Genomic DNA, 21,144 nt, shown 5'->3' on the forward strand with positions numbered 1-21,144 from the left:
TTACTGACAACAAAATTCTGGGCAGTGATGTCTTTTAGCATGTCACTGATGAGCTCCCAGTTGGCCCTGGCAACATTATAGGGCCTAACAGTCTTAGAGTGATTAACAGGGATGCAAGTAGAGATCCTAATGCTGATAAGGGCATGATCCGAAAGACTATCTAGGTCCATTAACTCCCATGAGTTCAGCAGAGGGCTAAGACTGTCAGAATAAAGAGTGACATCCACCCACGAGCAGCCACCACTACCAGTAAAGGTTGGTGGTGAAAATGGGTCATTTGCAATCAGTAAATTATTGAAGGCGGCAAAGTCTGCCAAAGCATCACCACGCTCATCTTGAGTTGTACCCCCCAAGTGGGGGAGTGGGCATTAAAATCACCAACAATTAGGATGTGTGCATCCTGATTAAGATTGATGGCAGTCTGCAGAAATTGTAGAGATGAATTAATGTCATCCCTAATGGAGCTGTAAATATTGAGAACTAACAACCTGAACCTAGGGTAGTTTATTTCGAGACAGATCTGTTTGTCCGAACTCAGTTGAGGGTGAAATAGAATAGACAGTTCCTTGTTAGCAATGGCAGCAGCCGCCCACGGGCTCTTATCAGTACATTGAAGAATTCCATAAAAGGTGCGCAAACAGGCAACTTTATTTTTGCAACAGTAAGGTTCTTGCACAAGAGCCAAATCATAAGTGTGAAGAATCTGATTGAGATGGGAAGTGGCAACGATAGAGCGCTGCAGGTTAATTTGAACCAAATTAATAGAGATTGACCGAGAACTACTATGCATATAGGTACTAATGTCCATAATCAGTCCTTTTAATGACTAGATTCCTTGTGCGAATGTAAACTGGGCATTCATGACTCATGCAGTTGTGCGCTCTATCAGCAAATCTTTCTCTAGCACAATTAGAGCAAGAGGGTGTCTGGTTTCATTTAACACACTCTTTGTAGGAGTGTTCTCCACCACATTGACTACAGATTGATCTCTCAGAAACACAATGATAGAAGTATGACCGAATTGACAACACCTGAAGCACTGCACCACCGATATATGGTCGGTCACCTTGCATCTAGTCCACAACAGGTTGACAGTCTTCAAGTCCAGCAGTTTTTTCCGGACTTCCAGAGTCACCTCCAACACCCAGTTCAGATGAAAGGGATTACGTTTGCCCACAGCAAACCGAATAGTGGTGCACTGCATAAACTCATCCAATGGCATTGAATTAGAGATAGAATGATTCTGAGTGTATATGACATCAAGAAGATCATCTTTAACTAGGCTCTTTGGAACCGATATCAACATAATGCGGGGTCTTTTCAGCTTGGGAACAGTGAGTCTCAATTCTGAAATTCCAGCGACAGCAGAAGTAATAGCAGCCACATCACTATTAGCGACAAGGTCAACAGCCACTCCCCCTTTCCGAATTCTGCGGAGACCCTTAACCGCAATACCAAGCTCACGAGGATTGACACGAGTGGTTAACTTACTTTTTGTGTATTCAGACGAATCAGGCTCAGTGGTATTGTAAATAAGAATGGTGTGACTAGGTTCAAGTTGTGAAGAATCAGTAGCACGCTGAGTACCATGACGAGTGATGTCACTATAAAGTGGTGTGCTCACACTAGGATCAAAATCTCACTATGATATTTATTTATTATCATTTTTTCTACGTGCTATGACGTAAGAACCTTTAAATAATATTCGAAAACCATAATCAGCTGAACTGCCAGAAATATCATTTGGAAAGCTTAAACTTAGTTTTTCAAAACCGCAATGCAGCGTAATAATCAACACTTGGCATAACTCATTCATTTATTTCAGTTTTTGTTGAGACGCGTTCTTACACACGTTTCGGGCTTCGTTTTGCCCCTCTTCAGTCAACTGGAAACATATAAAACCAACCTTATACACATTATGACCCGACATATGAATTTAAAAATCTTTAAAAATTTTTATATTTTACAAGTAACATACCTTTTAAAACCCTTTTAAAATCAAAAATTCCATCTTTGGATGTATTTCTACAAGCAGGAATCATACACTATACTTTACTAGACTTCGAAGTCTATAAAACATAATATAGTTATTGCACTTAACATTTAGAAGTCAGACTATATACTGGTTTTTTTTCCTTACATACTTATTCACAGAAGATTCCTTGAAATATCGAGAAAAGACCATAACGGACATGTAGCATAGTTCTTCTTTTATATCATCACTAGTTCTTATACAATTTATATTATTAAACTTCCTTTTAATTGTTTTATCTTTATATAACGTTATTAATAGTTCTTACCTAAACAACACAGCTAAACTTCACAGTGTTTAATGATGTTATTCTTTTATGGTGATTTGTATAATAATGCTTCCTTCCAAAAATTTTTTCTTCTAAAAATCTTCAAAAGAACCCAGTTTTTAATTAAACTTAAGCATTAACTTAAATATTAATTGTATATTGAATTTATCCTTACATAATTATTCACAGAAGGTTTTCAGAAATATCTATATTCTATAAGGCTATAAAAAATAACTATATTATTTTTNCAATCCAATATCCTCTCATGTTTCTATGGTATGTCGACGATGTGTTAATTGCGTGGGATGGTTCCAATGAGGACTTGCTTCGATTTACTCAAATATTAGCTTCTATTTATCCTACAATTAATTTTACTGTTGAAGAGCAAGAAAACAATAGAATATCTTTCCTGGACTTAGATATACATACATCTCCAGAGCTTATATTTTCTGTCTATCATCGAAATAATAATGCTCCACAAATCATTCCAGCCGCCGCTTACCAACAATCACATTACAAAAATTCTGCTATATCTTCGCTAAGACGGAGGGCTTACCTTCTCCCTTCTACTCAGGTGCTAGTATAAGATGAATTATCCATTATTCAATCTATTATGTTAAAAGCAGGTTACTCACACTCAAAATTCATTTTTCTTAAAAATCGTGTAAAAAACAGATTATTTCCACAATATTTTCTTTCCAATAAAGAAAACTCAAAAATAGCGCATCCCCCGATATCCTACTTAGGCCCTATCTCCTTAAAAATTGCACATCTTTTTAGAAGTAATGGTTATATTTTACCAATTACACCACAACCAAATCTAAGAAGACTGCATTGTAATGATAGGGATAAGTACCAGTTGAACGAAAAATCCGGTATCTACCAAATCCTGCTAAAGCACACACTATCTGGTGAAGAGACTAGTTATGTAGGCGCTACTGCTAGAAAATTAAGTTCGCATATCCATGAAAATCAAGAAGACATCAAAAATAACAGGCCAGTTACAGAATTAGCAAAGAAAGTACTCGACCTCAACTATCAGCCTCTATGGAACGAAATAAAATTACTAAAATGCTGCAACGAACAAAAAGAGCTATTTATTTGGGAGATACTCTACATTTCTACTACCATACCGTGCAACTCCCCAACTTTCGAGCTCCCACAAATTTGGATAACAGCTTTCAAACAACTCAACCCAAGATAAAAATACTCCTTTGTTGCTCATATGCTTATTTTGCCTTGGTGCGCATACATGCATGAACTATGCTCTTTCACGGACATTTCTCACTTTACTTTTACTTTACTTTATCTTTATTTACTCCCGATACCGCAAGAGCATAATCGGATTAAATACAGAGATATGTCAAAGCACAGGTAGATACATACATAATAACAGACAGATAACGTACAAACAGTATGACAATGGAGAAGTATGAACAGATGGTAAGATGACCAATACAAATCAATCGATATTATACAAAACTTGAGAGTAGAATAACATGTACAGTAAATTAAAATAGACAATACTAATAGTAATAATAATATTACATAGATATATGCTGCAGCAGAACAATAATGATATGTATATACAATAATGTGCAGGAAGCAAATGAAAATAATGCCTGATGACAGACTTGACTAACTTAGTGAATGACGGAGCATATGTGATACTTATGAATCAATTTTTTGAATGCTTTGTAGGTGTCAATATCCTTAAGAAGGACATGAAGTTCACATGGCCAGTTAATTCCCCTGTGGCTAAGAGCAAGGGCAAGCTCATGCCTAGCATCCTCAGTCATTGGACACATGTATATATAGTGCTCAACCCCATCACAGCAATTACAGATGGTACAGATGTCCGTTGTAGATTTGCCGAACCTCTGTAAGTAGGCCCGGAATCTCCCATGCCCAGTGAAGAATTGCGTGGTTTCATAGTCCAGACTAACCCAGTGGTGAAAAAGGTGGTCATGAATAGATGGAAAAAAGTTCCTGGCAAGGCCATTGTAGCTATCCCATCTCTGCTGCCAGAGATCGAAGCTGTAGTTCCAATGCTGGAGTGTAAGAAAAGAAGCAGGTAGCACTGAATAATTGAAAGGGCCAGAGGTACCGATCATTGCAGCCTCCCTGGCAAGTAGATCTGCATGTTCATTACCTAGGACACCCTGATGACCTCTCACCCATTCGAGGGAATAGGAGTTCTGAGCACAAGGTATATAGTTTAGAATCTTCCTAACCAGAGGGTGAAGGTTGTTGAGATTCCTAAGTGCGTTGATTGCTGAAGCACTATCAGAGCAAATTGTAACTCTACTTCCAGTAAGATTGGCTTCACACCATTGAACAGCCATGTAAATGGCACAGAGTCCTGCCTGGAATATAGAGCAGTTAGGATGAAGAGTGCCAGAATTCTGATATATTTCCTCCTCATTGCCAAAAATGACGAAGGCCGAGCCCGTGCCCTCTGCATTCTTTGATCCATCTGTGAAGATTATATAATCAGCAGCAACTGTAAAGGATGTGTCAAACCCACTTCTCACTGCTGGATGAGGAAGGTTGGTAAATGGTATATCTGTCTCATAGGTGCCTTCAGCATAGGAGATAGAGTTCATAATGATGTCATGGCCTTTCCTAATATGATAAGTACAAGCAGTGTGCCTCAAGTGAAGATCCAGAGGTGTCTTCCTACTGATAACCTGAAGAGAATAATTCGAGGCAGTAGAATATGCTCTCGTGAGCCTGAGAAGGGCCCTATGCTGAGCAAATTGAAGACGGCGGTAGTTGTGACTGAGAAAGACACCGCTTTCCCAGACAGCCACAGCATATGAAATAATGGGAATGAAGACTGCATTGTAAATACAGTTTGAAGCAGCATAATTAAGCCTCCAGTGTTTCTTAGCAATCCTTTGTAAGTTATTAAATATAAGAGTAGTTTTATCAGTAATGTGATGGATGTGGAGACCCCAAGACAGTTTATGCTCCAACACCAAGGAACCTCAAGTGAGGGATAATGTGAATGGATCGACCCTGCATCTTAATGCATGGAGTGCGAGAGTAAAGATGTGGAGAGTAAGGTTTAGTGAAGACGATGCTTTGGTCTTGTTGGAATTAAACCGTAGCTTATTACAACTGCCCCACTCACTGACCACAGTAAGGACAGCAGTAGCCCTAGTCTCGAGCTCATGCCTCGAGTCTCCAGGAATAAGGAGGAAAGCATCATCAGCATAAGCCAGAGCACTAATATGCTCGCCAAAGTCACTGTAAAGAAAGTCGTTAAAAAGGATACACCATAGGAGAGGGCCACAAGCAGAACCCTGAGGGCAGCCACACTCCAAATGATGGGAAAAAGTGTTAGTACCTGACCTTAAGGTGGCCTCCCTGTTGGATAGGAAATCCCTGGTTAGCTGATAGAGATTAGCTGGACACCTGCTCCATTGCAGCCTGTGTAGAATAAGAGGCCACCAGGCAGAATTAAAAGCATTCTCCAGGTCGAGACTAATTCCCAGAACATATTTAAATGATGAAAGGAGTTCACGTACTTTGGATGTAAGGGCCATCAGAGCATCAACAGTGCCACGCTGTCTTCTAAAACCAAATTGAGAAGGGTGAAGATATCCGGTAGACTCCAAATGCCAAGTAAGTCTGTTACACAAAAGTTTGTCAAGGACTTTACCCAGTTCAGACAGAAGTGAGATGTTGCGAAGGTTGCTAGTGGTTGGCGGCAGAGATTTATCCTTAGGAATCAGGGCAAACTGAGCCCTTTTCCAAGCAATCGGGAAAACACCATGGCTCAAGCAGAGATTGTAAAGGTGAAAGAGGAGGTCAGGATGCCTTTGCCACAGAGCTCTAATTATGTCAGCAGTAATGTTATCAGGTCCGGGTGCTTTTCTGCCCTTGGCTCTTTGAATGACATCCAGAATCTCAGAATGACTAAATGGTGGATCAGCAGGAGAAAGATTAGAGAGATCATGATTGTTGCGAATGTTGCTATGGAAGGGAATATCATCATCCTCTATATCAGGTGGGCAAAACTGATGAAAAAGAGTATGGACAGTAGTAGTCAGATCAGCAGATAGAGAAGGGCTGGATAGGTAGCTATGAGAACTGATCTTTCCAGAGGAAAACTTATAGATAAAGCCCCAAGGATCACTACTGTTGCGGTGGCAGAAGTCCTTCCAAGATTTCATTTTGGCAGCCTTGATGGCAACTTTATACTCCTTCTGATACCGGAGATACTCAATTCTGCGGATGTCACGCTGTGAGTTCCGACAGCGTTGATATCTGTGTCGAAGGTAGTTATTGGTGCACCTCATCTGTGTCAGTTGAGGAGTCCACCAGGGAACAGGCCGCCTTCCTCTGCATTTCCTGGGTATGTGAGCATCACAGGCAAGATTAACTTTATCGATGACGTCATCAATGATCTTCACAGCCCTAGCCCTGTTACTGACAACAAAATTCTGGGCAGTGATGTCTTTTAGCATGTCACTGATGAGCTCCCAGTTGGCCCTGGCAACATTATAGGGCCTAACAGTCTTAGAGTGATTAACAGGGATGCAAGTAGAGATCCTAATGCTGATAAGGGCATGATCCGAAAGACTATCTAGGTCCATTAACTCCCATGAGTTCAGCAGAGGGCTAAGACTGTCAGAATAAAGAGTGACATCCACCCACGAGCAGCCACCACTACCAGTAAAGGTTGGTGGTGAAAATGGGTCATTTGCAATCAGTAAATTATTGAAGGCGGCAAAGTCTGCCAAAGCATCACCACGCTCATCTTGAGTTGTACCCCCCCAAGTGGGGGAGTGGGCATTAAAATCACCAACAATTAGGATGTGTGCATCCTGATTAAGATTGATGGCAGTCTGCAGAAATTGTAGAGATGAATTAATGTCATCCCTAATGGAGCTGTAAATATTGAGAACTAACAACCTGAACCTAGGGTAGTTTATTTCGAGACAGATCTGTTTGTCCGAACTCAGTTGAGGGTGAAATAGAATAGACAGTTCCTTGTTAGCAATGGCAGCAGCCGCCCACGGGCTCTTATCAGTACATTGAAGAATTCCATAAGAGGTGCGCAAACAGGCAACTTTATTTTTGCAACAGTAAGGTTCTTGCATAAGAGCCAAATCATAAGTGTCAAGAATCTGATTGAGATGGGAAGTGGCAGCGATAGAGCGCTGCAGGTTAATTTGAACCAAATTAATAGAGATTGACTGAGAACTACTATGCATATAGGTACTAATGTCCATAATCAGTCCTTTTAATGACTAGATTCCTTATGCGAATGTAAACTGGGCATTCATGACTCATGCAGTTGTGCGCTCTATCAGCAAACCTTTCTCTAGCACAATTAGAGCAAGAGGGTGTCTGGTTTCGTTTAACACACTCTTTGTAGGAGTGTTCTCCACCACATTGACTACAGATTGATCTCTCAGAAACACAATGATGAGAAGTATGACCGAATTGACAACACCTGAAGCACTGCACCACTGATATATGGTCAGTCACTTTGCATCTAGTCCACAACAGGTTGACAGTCTTCAAGTCCAGCAGTTTTTTCCGGACTTCCGGAGTCACCTCCAACACCCAGTTCAGATGAAAGGGGTTACGTTTGCCCACAGCAAACCGAATAGTGGTGCACTGCATAAACTCATCCAATGACATTGAATTAGAGATAGAATGATTCTGAGTGTATATGATATCAAGAAGATCATCTTTAACTAGGCTCTTTGGAACCGATATCAACATAATGCGGGGTTTTTTCAGCTTGGGAACAGTGAGTCTCAATTCTGAAATTCCAGCGACAGCAGAAGTAATAGCAGCCACATCACTATTAGCGACAAGGTCAACAGCCACTCCCCCTTTCCGAATTCTGCGGAGACCCTTAACCGCAATACCAAGCTCACGAGGATTGACACGAGTGGTTAACTTACTTTTTGTGTATTCAGACGAATCAGGCTCAGTGGTATTGTAAATAAGAATGGTGTGACTAGGTTCAAGTTGTGAAGAATCAGTAGCACGCTGAGTACCATGACGAGTGATGTCACTATAAAGTGGTGTGCTCACACTAGGATCAAAATCTCACTATGATATTTATTTATTATCATTTTTTCTACGTGCTATGACGTAAGAACCTTTAAATAATATTCAAAAACCATAATCAGCTGAACTGCCAGAAATATCATTTGGAAAGCTTAAACTTAGTTTTTCAAAACCGCAATGCAGCGTAATAATCAACACTTGGCATAACTCATTCATTTATTTCAGTTTTTGTTGAGACACGTTCTTACACACGTTTCGGGCTTCGTTTTGCCCCTCTTCAGTCAACTGGAAACATATAAAACCAACCTTATACACATTATGACCCGACATATGAATTTAAAAATCTTTAAAAATTTTTATATTTTACAAGTAACATACCTTTTAAAACCCTTTTAAAATCAAAAATTCCATCTTTGGATGTATTTCTACAAGCAGGAATCATACACTATACTTTACTAGACTTCGAAGTCTATAAAACATAATATAGTTATTGCACTTAACATTTAGAAGTCAGACTATATACTGGTTTTTTTTCCTTACATACTTATTCACAGAAGATTCCTTGAAATATCGAGAAAAGACCATAACGGACATGTAGCATAGTTCTTCTTTTATATCATCACTAGTTCTTATACAATTTATATTATTAAACTTCCTTTTAATTGTTTTATCTTTATATAACGTTATTAATAGTTCTTACCTAAACAACACAGCTAAACTTCACAGTGTTTAATGATGTTATTCTTTTATGGTGATTTGTATAATAATGCTTCCTTCCAAAAATTTTTTCTTCTAAAAATCTTCAAAAGAACCCAGTTTTTAATTAAACTTAAGCATTAACTTAAATATTAATTGTATATTGAATTTATCCTTACATAATTATTCACAGAAGGTTTCCAGAAATATCTATATTCTATAAGGCTATAAAAAATAACTATATTATTTTTTATAGCCTTTGAAGTCTAGTAAAATATAGTGTATGATTCCCGCTTGTAGAAATATGTAGAAATACATCCAAAGATGGAATTTTTGATTTTAAAAGGGTTTTAAAAGGTATGTTACTTGTAAAATATAAAAATTTTTTAAGATTTTTAAATTCATATGTCGGGTCATAATGTGTATAAGGTTGGTTTTATATGTTTCCAGTTGACTGAAGAGGGGCAAAACGAAGCCTGAAACGTGTGTAAGAACGTGTCTCAACAAAAACTGAAATAAATGAATGAGTTATGCCAAGTGTTGATTATTACGCTGCATTGCGGTTTTGAAAAACTAATATAAAGATACAACACGGTTTTGAAATATGAAAAAAGCTTAAACTATCGTATTCTATGTACTGCTTGATGATGGTAGTTTTTCACTACTGAAAGTGCTAGTGGATAAGACCTTGCTCAAAAAGTCTGATAAATTTCTGTATCCAGAACTCCACTCCTATAACGCCACTGTACGTAAGTGTTATAATAATAGTATACGTCAGCGTGAAGTGTAAACTTATTATATCATGTTTTGGTATACACATAACAGGAAACAAAAGTTTTAATAGATATATAATATTGCTTAGCGGGCCACACAATTTAACGTGATGGGCCGCATACAGCCCGCAGGTTGGCCAGGCCTGGTTTAGCACATGTCTGATATAGTATACATTAGCAAAAAGTTTAGTGGTTATCTCTAAATCCAGAACCTGTTACCAGTGTAAATCGTGAGAAAACTTTCCTTTATAAATGTTTTCAAACTTTTTAAAACAGTTTATTGATTATATTAGTTTTTGAAATAATTGGTTAGAGAGAAATTTTTGTTACCACCCTGTGTATAAAGAATACCAATAATAATAGCTAGTTATGGTTATTTATTAATTATTATATTTTTATAGATTTAATGTAATGTTTATATATTTTAAGTGTAATGTTAAACTAAATTCTATAAATACATTGATAATTACTTGTAATATATAAAAATGATCATATTTAATATTAGTATAATATGAGAGTTGATTAGAAAGTAATCATACATTAGCATAAATCAAAGGCAAGATTTTAATAAAATAAATTGATAAAACACTGATCTCAATTATTTTGTCACACCAATACGGTTTGCCAAGTCTCTTATATCTCCACCAATTGGAAGTTTGAGATAATTAATTAATTCATTGGAGGCAAAAAGCTTATAATTAAAAGTATTAATTATAAATAACTATACTATACTATTAATTATAAATAACTACACTATAAATAACTAACTATACTATAAATAACTTATGAGCTCACTGGTCTTATTGTTATGATTGCAGATTCATCTTACACATTTAAAGGTGTATGATAAATCTGTAATCATAACAATAAGGCCGTTAGGCTCAGTTATTTATTACTAATTAATAGATAATAACTAGAAGCTTATATCAATATATTAATTTATGTGTAAATTGTTTTTTATTTTAGATTATTGTGGAAAGCCGGAACCAACACAATATTTGCAGTCTATCATGTAGGAATTTATTGTGATAAAGTACTTTTAGGGAAAGGTAATATAAAGTTATTATTTATTACTATTATTTTTTGTTTTTGAAGCATTATGTATTGTAATTCAGTATTTTTAGCTTCTGAAAATTGAAATAATCATGAGTGATATACAGATATGTATTACAAAACTGTTATTATTTTAAAGAATTTTATTTTATTACCTATACATAAAATATAACAATCATATTCACCATCTTGAGTTAAAAATCATGTAAGGTTTAAATCATGAGTTTTCAATCAGTATTCACTAAGCATTAATTCTAGATTTAACTCTTAAATCTGAATCATAGTTCAGATTTTTATACGTTGGATTAAGGTATTTGAGATATATATTGAATTTATTTTAAAACAAGGATAAACAGACCCTTGTTGTTTTAACATTTCCAGATCATCTTGACAATTTTTAATTTTCAGAAATATTTAAACTAGTCACAAATTTCAAAAATTTACCCAGAAAGCAATAACTATAAGAAGATGGAAAGTGGAATCATCAGCAAAAAAAGTGGAAAAATACCAAATTCAGTGGACACACAGACAGAACCTTTGAAAAGTGGGCCTTCTGTACAAAACACAAATGATTGAGAGCTCTGATACCAGGAAGTGAATGGTACAAATAATGCAGTTTGAAGGACAAATAGTGAAACCTGTGTTCACAAAAAAGAGAGTTTAAAGTGAAGAATTTGTCCCTATCATCGTCATATGGAAACACAAGGAAAAAGCATATTGTGAGATTCAGGAAGTTGTTTTTCCATAAATTTGCAAAATAAGAAAAAGGGAATTATAAGAACCTTCCCTTCATTCCGTCCGGTTCCCATGAAGCTAAAACCAGGAGAATATCAACTATCTATTAACTATCAACAAGCAACTAAAGAATTTATGTTTATAGGGTCTGTGAGGTGACAGTCTTTCCCTCACATTGACCTGTGAAAATATCAAAAATATGTTAAAACAATCAATTGTCAGAGTGTGAGAAAGTTGATATTTAACTATGTCCGCAGGGAGAATCTAAAAACAATTGGAAGAAATAAAAAACCTGCTAGTCGATTTTGTTTAATTCCCTCGTCCAGCGATGACACCTTTGACTACCAAACAAACAGTCACCTGTATACTTGCTTACTGGAGAATTCAACTTAAAAATAAAAAACCATTTAACTATCCAGCAAAATTCTTTAATAACATAAAAACGTTTTCAAACGCATTGAGCGTTCATCATCAGTTATTTCTCTAATTTGAAACGGGAAATTTGAAAATAATTTTTCGAATTTCCCATTTCAAATTAGAGAAATAACTGATGATGAACGCTCAATGCGTTTGAAAATGTTTTTATGTTATTAAAGAATTTTGCTGGATAGTTAAATGGTTTTTTATTTTAAACAGTCACCTGATCAGATTCCCACACTTGATGGGAATATAATGCAAGTGCACCTGATCTTCGGGTCAAACGTCCAAAAAAAGCCATCTTTTGATTTGGTGCATTAGCCACAAGAAAAGTCCTGAAGGATTGCCTTTAATCTTGGTGATTTGTGCTGGTAGCATCTCAAACGTCTTCCCCCAGTCCTCCATGAAAAGGTTTTGTCAGAATTAACGATCAACTACCACATGAGGTATGATAATTAATCGATTTATGTACTCTCTCTCTCTCTCTCTCTCTCAGTCGGAAATAGTTATTGGTATTAATTATGTTCTCTAGTGATTTTGTATTAGTTTGAGGGTTTGAGGGAACTGTATTCCTCGCACCTAGATTTGTGTTTGTAATCTTTTAGCTTTATTAAATTTGTTGAATTTTTACAATGGCTGCTCTTCCTCTGGTATCACAGATGTCTTATCAACAACCTTGCTAACCTTCCCACTTGCACTAGAAATTAAGAAATTCAAAGAACGTGTAGAAGTGCATAACATAAGAACGCCATCCAGTGACACCATGAGCGGATCTTGCCAATCTGACACCAGTGAAAGGGTTAAGCCTTTCGTCTCAACCCCCGGCTTCTCTCTCACATTTTTTCATTGCAGAAAGATTTAATTTTAGTTTTTTGGAAAATTTTGTACAATGAAGATATTGCATCTGCTTTTGAGAAGTTGAATTCAGTGTATTTTGACGACTGAAGGCCTTAGATCTAATTTCAGAAATTCTACAATTTAAAAATTACATTCAGATTCAAATTACATTCAAATTATGAAGCTGCTTTTTTAAACAACGTTTCCAAATATTGAAATCACATTCAGAGTTAAATAAACTCTGAATATCATTTGATGGTCATCAAACTGGCTGAGGCTGATTTCACATGATTGCTTGAACCAATTGGTCCAACCAACCAATCCTATAATCGGGCTGACTAATAGCAAAAGCATTCACATTGAATATACTTATGTTGGTGTTTTGTTATGACCAATCAGAATGAGTGTTACAAATTGAAACATCAACCAATTATTGTAAGTTTTTGTAATTTTTTAAAAAATATCTCTGGTAATTTTTTAAAAATATCGCGGGTAATTGGGTAATCATAAATTATCTTACTTCATTTATTAATGATTCTGAAAAGTCTTTTTTTTTTCTTTTTTTTTTAACTTTTCTCATTATATAAGTTTTCATAAATTCAAAGTATGATTGACTGTAGCTTTGAAACTCTCATTGGCTGTGGCTCATCAATTGATCTGACTCAACTACAAATATTTAAATTTTTAAATCTGTTCAACTGGTGGTACTAGTTGAATGACCTACTGCTGTTGTCATGGCAACACAACTTGGAATTGATTCAATCAGTCCAGTTGGTTGTAGTGTGAAATCACACTTACACAAGATCATTTTCAAACTTAAAAAATGAACTACAAAATTCTATGATAGAAGATCAATTAAACACATTATCACTAATATCAACTGAAAGTGAATTGTTCAATACACTGGAATTTACACACATTAACGGAACATTATTAATCTATTAAAGCAAGAAAGTGACATTTTAGTTGAATATTCAGAATGTTGCTAATTCATGTTTATTAATTGTTCTGATGATTTTATTTAAGATGTAAACTGTTTAACATTACTTTTCTGAAATAATAAATATATCGTGTTAAAATCTGGTGTCTTCTGTGTTACCAAAAATAAAAATTGCTACAAAATTACACAACTAATTTTTTAATAAATATATTGTCATACTGTCATTGGATGAAGGTTTGTAGAAATGAAGACAGTTATAATATCTTTTGAGGATCTCTTCAAGCCTATGTGCCTGGTACCATCTTAACTTTGAAGAAGACACCAGATTTTAAGTGTATTACATACTTTTATCCAATTTGCTCATTGTGTTTATAGTAATAATTGTGAATTTAAATTGGTAGATAACCTATAGATTGTTTATACAAAATTATAGTACTTGTGATGCTTACGATGAATTTAGAAGAAATTTTTTGTTTATAATTTAATATTGGGTTGCTCAGAAAGTAATTTCGTTTTTTTTACCACTAGACGGATTAGTCGTATTTTTCCTGTCGTTTTCATTCTAAATCGTATTATCATTATATATTTTGACAGCTAGCATTTTAAGGCTTATTTGTAAAAAATTTTGTTTGATTTCGTGCAATTGTTTATTTTTTGTGTCCCATCAAATATGGAAGATCTAAAGCAGCATTTTTGGCACATTTTGCTCTTTTATTACCGAAAAGGTAAGAATGCTGTTCAAACGAGAAAAAAATTGTGTGACGTGTACGGAGAAGATATGTTGACAGAACAACAGTGCCAAAACTGGTTTACAAAATTTCGTTCTGGCAATTTCAATATTGAAGAAGGACCACATTCTGGATGGCCACTTGAAGCCAATGAAAACAAAATAAAGGTACTGATTGAAACAAACTGCCGAATAACAACATGTGAAATCACTAAGAGATGAAATTTGTCAAATTGAACTGATTTATGATTACTTGAAACAACTTGGTTTTGTTTCAAAGCTTGATATATGGGTTCCACATGTTCTTAAAGAGAGATGCTCTCTTTGGTGGGATTTTAAGGAAATTTTTTTTTGGAGCTTTTACCAGATAATTTAACAATTGATTCAAAAGTGTAAAAAAAAATTGAATTGAGTAAACAAATTGAGTAATATCATCAAACAGAAAAAGCCACCAGAATTGATCAACAAAACAGGTGTAGTGTTTTACCACAATAATGTCAAATTTCACACAAGTTTGGTAACTCGTCAGAAACTGTTATAACTTAGATGGGGCGTGCTATCCAGCACACTCAGATTATTACTTGTTCCGGTCTATACAAATTTTTTTAACTGTAAGACATTTACTTGAAATGACAATGTTAAAAATCACTTGGATCAGTTTTTTGTAAACAACAATTAAAACTTTTATGAATGTGAAATCATGCTACTACCAGAAACAATGACAACAGGTATTTGACCAAAATGGTTGATATATAATTCAATAAAATATTTATTTGTTATAAAAATGTTGTATTTTTTTCCATGGAAAAAGACGAAATTACTTTCCGAACATCCCAATATATTTAATTATTACTTCTTTATACTGGTATATTTGTTTTGATTAATATTAAGAAAAATTTATTTAACTTTATAATTTTAATGAATTGTTTATAAAGTAATATTTAAAAAAGTCATAGCAAGCTTCATTAACAAAGAGCTATTCTTAAAATAGGTCCTGGAGAAACCATTAAAGAAGCTGTGGATGTAGCAGCAAGAGATGCTTTAAATAAGATTTTTCACATAACACCAGGATCATTTTCCCTTCCATTTGGAGATAAAGGACATAAACTAGAGCTAGATAAAGAAAAAATAAATGTGCCCTTATTGGAATGGACATCAACTTCTGTTAAAGATAATACAAAAATTTCCTATTCATAAAAATGTAATGTAAATAAAATCTTTGTATATTTATTTATTTTATGCAGCTTATTTGATCTTTCAAAACTTTGGTTAATACTTGAAATAATATCAAATCTGGATTTGCAAAGATGAGTGTGTTATCATATATATGCAGTGATTTATTCACAAATAAAGTACTGTTTATAGTGAAAAATTTGTTACTGTACCCAAATATATGGTAATTTTGATAATATAATGATATGGTAAATGTAATGTAATTTTGATAAAGTAGAGAAAATACTAATTTTGGCAGATTAAAGAACAGTTTATTAAACACTGATCAGTACAAACAGGCAAGATGATGGAATCATCTGTTTTCAAAGAATGGATTATACTACATTAGCCTCCTTATCTGTGATTTCAGTTATTTGTGGTAACTGAAAGCCAAAAAATATTAAAAAGAATCTTCCAGAAATAAACAGTTCATAAGTTTTATTATACACTATTCCAAATAGCTTGATGAAATCACCATTCAAAGCTTTAAAAATGTAGTATAATTAATTTTGAAATGTTTTTGGTTATCTTAAACAACCTTTCTCAGAATAGAAAGAAACAAATTACAATTTAAAAATAAGAACAGAAACTGGAATGCCCTTTGAAACAAGTTGATTTTGAATATATTAATATAATTTAAATGTGCAACGTGCACATTTAAACTTTTGTTGTTCTAAAACATTAATATTCAAAATCAACTTGTTTCAGAGGACATTCCAATTTCTGTTCTTATTTTTAAATTGTAATTTCTTTCTATCCTGAGGAAGGTTGTTTAAGACAACCAAAAATGTTTAAAAATTAAATTATATAATGAAGCTTTTCATCCTAAAGTTTGTTATTGAATATAAAGGAATAATGTGTTTATATTTACAGGGCAATCACACCACAGGTCACCAGTTAACACAGATATATGTTATTTTATTCTTAATTTCTCTAAAATTTTAGACTTTAAGTTCCTCTTCAGTTGTAGTAGAAAATGAACATAGCACATAACAAATATTAACAAAAGTGTTTATATTTCAATGATTAAAACTTGAACTACAAAAACTACAAAAACACAGTTATTTTGATTAAATTGATGTAATGTGTTTTTGTAAAGTTTTAATCATTGAAATATAAACACTTTTGTTAATATTTGCTATGTGCCATGTTCATTTCATACTCCAACTCAGCAGTTCTTAACCTTTTTAGTGATCAGCACCCCTTGAATCTGAAAATAAGCTCTTACATCCCCTTAAAAAATGTGTGTATATTTTTTATTTAAAAAGCATTTATTGCATAAACAAATGCTGTGTTTATTCACAATATATATTACTATATAACATAAAAAGCAATATTTAAATTTTAATGGCTAGATTGTTGTTTATTCATAATAATTCTATTAAAACAAGGCTCTTTTTTTGAAAGAGCCACGCGTAAGTCATCAGATGCATTTTTGGCTTTTGTTTTGATGTGCAAAATGCTGTATTCAAGTAGCAAACACGTCTCAACTAGTTCCTGTACTGCACGTGACAATGTGATTACATTAACTGTATGTACTGATGACTGATGACAAGCCTATGTGCTGAGAGACGGTAGAGTAGATAGTGTAGAAGTGAGACGGTAGAGTGTGAAGAAGTGTGGGTGCTGTGTTGCTGGGTACCACAGACTCTTTGTAGAAAACTCAGTTGCCTCATTCTTATTTTTTTTTTTTTTAAATTTTTGAAATTTCTCTAGCACCTCTGGAAATGTTCTCTCACACCCCAGGGATGCACGCTGCTCCAACTGAAGAGAGACTTAGAGTCCGAAATGTACATTTTGGAGAAATTAGAAGAATAAAATAAATTTGTGTCATCCAGAAATGTTTAAATGTAATCACATTGCTATCGGATATAAAGAAATTGAAAGTTAAAATTATACTGTATTTTTAAAGGTTTGAGTGGTAGTACTGTGGTTTATGACACATGCAGTTTTGCTGAAAAGTGCTTGATGAAATTTTTGACCATCCTGCATGCATATGAATCATTCCTTTGTACAGCATATCTAATCTGTATATGCTACCCACCCATTAGTCATATAGTGTCTGTTCAGAAATGTTACCTATAAAGTTTATGGTAATTTACATGTCACTACCAGACTCACCATCTTCAAGTGTGGATTAGAGAGTGGCTGACAAAATACAGATGACATCACTGCTACCAACCAACCAATCAGTAAGCATTTCTGAACAGACCCTTAAGTCCTTTCATATCATGTGAAATATGTCAGATTGCACAGATTCTACTGTACAATTTTTATACAGCCAATTTAAGTCAGATCATTTCAATTTTGCAGGTTTGAGAGATTTAAAAACCATCTCTCATGACATAATAACTCAAAGGGAATTATAAAATACCAGAAAGCATTCAAAGGATTTAAAAACTATTGAACATGTTTTTTAAATCCTTTAATACTCATATCATTTAGCTTTGGAACAAAATCTATCTATTTTGTATTGGTTCTTAGTGCTGTATAACATGGTTTTACACTACATGATGTTTTATAGCACATAACTATCATGTGATATGAGAATGGTCTGTATATAACTATCTATATATATAAAATTATATGTCCTGACTGATTGATTCATCATCACCCAGAGCAAACTGCTAAACCTAGAGGTGAAATTTGGTACATTGTTAGGGTACTTCATGAAAATGCACACTAAGAAGGGATTTCTTGAAATTCCCCCATGGGGAGAGGGAGAGGATTAAGGCTTAACATGAAGAACGGCTTCTACTGTACTATTTTAGATGCAATTTTTTCTTTTTATAGTAACAACTAATGATTGAGAATCTTAGTGAAATACTGAGGGAGAGTTATTTCTATCAAATTGCAAATTCTGCATGGGTGAAGCTGCAAGTAACAGCTAGTTATACATAAAATTTGTACTTGAAGTTTTTACATGATTTAGGTATTTACACATCTGAGTAAAACCCTGGGAATTGAATTGACTGGTTGTTAAATTCAGCGCTTTTTCTGCAAAAACACTGCAATTGCTACTGCAAGTCTTTTAATAATGAACATGGAGCAGTGATGCAGTTCCAAAACAGCAGATCTCTGTGCAGCTATTGAAATGTTTGGCAAATTATTTAATTTGAAACATTTTAAAAATAACTCATTTTTGTGATACAATGCCTGTTTGGGAGGTAAAATTAATGATTTAAATGTAGTGTATGTAGCTTCTTTCTGAAACATAACATACACTATATAACAAAACATTGTATATATAAAAGTGTTGTCAAATCTGATTTAATTTTACTAATGAATATTTTAAAAGAAAAATTAGTACAAACAGAATATTGATTCAAGGTGATTAAAACCTTATAATTTTACAGTCACATATAAGATTTCAACTTTCCACTGTGGAGGCAACTATCTTTGTTGCAGTGAGAAAAGTGACTGAAACAAGTGCTGCAGATTTAACAAACCAGTTGAGATTGCTGTGCACAGCACTTCAATAAAAGAAGTTTAGCAATGCTTTCAACTGCATCATTTAGCTACACTGAGCAGTGCTTAAGTTTAACAATAACCTGAATGTCACTCAAATAAGGAGCAATTTTTATTGTGAGGCACGAGACTTCGTATGTCACAGACATGATAAAATCTCCATCCAGTCAACAAATCTGCCTGGATCGCCCACTACCAACTCATGGGCCTGGCTGATATCAAAACCTACCAGAGCACTGGAGCAGCTATGTCACAATATCTAGGTAATTAGTCATCCAGATTTCTTTGATTAGCTTCTGTATGTGCTACACAGCACTGTTTTGTCAGTTCTATCACAAAGTGAAATTATGAAAAGTTTTGCAACTTTTGTTTTTATCCTGAAGTAGTTGAAGAATTTGGCATCACCTGAAACTCCTTTGTCTGTTGTTTTTATTTTTCTGTCTACTGTACATCACACTAAACAAAAGTACAGCAATCTCCTTAAGTACATTACTCATTTCATTGGACTCAAGACTTCTCACTTCAAGTAACCTTTATCTTACTTAAGAATGACCATAAAGCACAGGAGTGATAAGTAGTGATGCTAGCAATTTGGATATGCCAAAGAAAAGTCATAAATTGCTTTAAGTGAAAAGGAGAAAGTTTCTGACTTAGCATATGCTGAATTTTTCTTCCTTATTCAGGCCACATTCACATTTATTTTATTATAGTATTGTTATAATTGTTCTGTTTTATTAGTTTTGTTGTTCTCTGTTTTTGCACTGGGTGGATGAATGAGATATCAGCCTATCATTGGAGAATCTGGGATCAAATCCAGTCTAGTAACCCCAGGAATTTTTCTGGTGTCATTTGTTCCAAATACATTGTGCAGACTAATTGTGGATACTGGCAACATGCTAAAAAATGCCGTTTTAGTGTCCAAAGGATGGAAAGAGTCAAAAAATGAAAAAACCCCTTACTGTGCTTAATTTATAAACAAACTTTACTATAGATGTGTATATATAAGAAAAAAACAGTATATATGTATACAGTTCAGTACTATCTGCAGCTTTAGGCATTTACTAGGAGTCTTGAAAAGTATCCCCCACAAATCTTCTGTACTTGAAAACTTCAAGTACAAATTTTATATATATAAATTATATATAGGCCATTCTCATATGACATGATAGTTATGTGTTATAAACATACCCAAATAATTTAGCTTTTGCATATGCCATGCCATGTTCTTCAATAGTTTTTTAAATCCTTTGAATGATTTCTGGTATTTTATAATTCCCCTTGAGTTATTATATTATGTAATGAGCGACGGTTTTTAACATCTCTCAAAGCTGCAAAATTGCAACGATCTGACATAAATTGTACAGTAGAATCTGTAATCGGACCAGTGGGTATTGGATTACTGGGTGACAGAATATAGAGACTGTACAGTACTTTGATGTCATTTGCACCAACAAAATCGGAAACTATTTAAAACTGGCCAATTAGAATCAGTATATTCTATACGCGTACGTAACAAGATGTCAGCCCATATTTTAGCGAGAGCGAGACGGCGTGTGAGCTACACGGCGAACAAACAGTAATTTGGAATTTTCTCTTAGACACAACTCTGAGTTTTATAGAGGTTTTATGTGTATAATAAAATTTGTGTTGCCTGTAAATATAAACACATAAAAGGGCTCCGAAACTGGAGAGCTGAGTAGTACATAACCCACTCAATTTTTCCCTGCAAAATCAAAGTTTAAAATGTAGAGCAGAAATAAAAGCATATATATATATATGTTACAGTCAAAACCCGTTTTTAGTTAGAACGCGTTTTAACTAGTTGAAACTAGTTTATACTGAATGTCTTTGTTAAAACCCGTTTTGTCTAGTTAAAACTAGTTTTAACTCAAATTCATTTTTGACTAGCAGTAAATTCTAGTTTTAACTAGACAAAACCAAATTCATTTT

General features: G+C 34.3%; 1 protein-coding gene across 1 annotated transcript in view; it reads left to right on the forward strand.

Moving 5' to 3' along the window:
* LOC111620261 (39S ribosomal protein L44, mitochondrial-like) overlaps positions 1–15,744 on the forward strand; it is a 43,149-nt gene extending 27,405 nt beyond the window's left edge. The window contains exons 7-9 of the mRNA XM_023362156.1: positions 10,624–10,679; positions 10,772–10,854; positions 15,506–15,744. Coding sequence (XP_023217924.1) covers positions 10,624–10,679; positions 10,772–10,854; positions 15,506–15,711 — 345 coding nt within the window. The 3' untranslated portion in view covers positions 15,712–15,744. The remainder of the gene's footprint in view (positions 1–10,623; positions 10,680–10,771; positions 10,855–15,505) is intronic.
* Positions 15,745–21,144: the final 5,400 nt, after the last annotated feature.

This window comes from Centruroides sculpturatus, unplaced genomic scaffold (genome assembly GCF_000671375.1).
Source record: "Centruroides sculpturatus isolate CEXI.00-Female unplaced genomic scaffold, Cexi_2.0 scaffold4, whole genome shotgun sequence".
NCBI lineage: Eukaryota > Metazoa > Arthropoda > Arachnida > Scorpiones > Buthidae > Centruroides > Centruroides sculpturatus.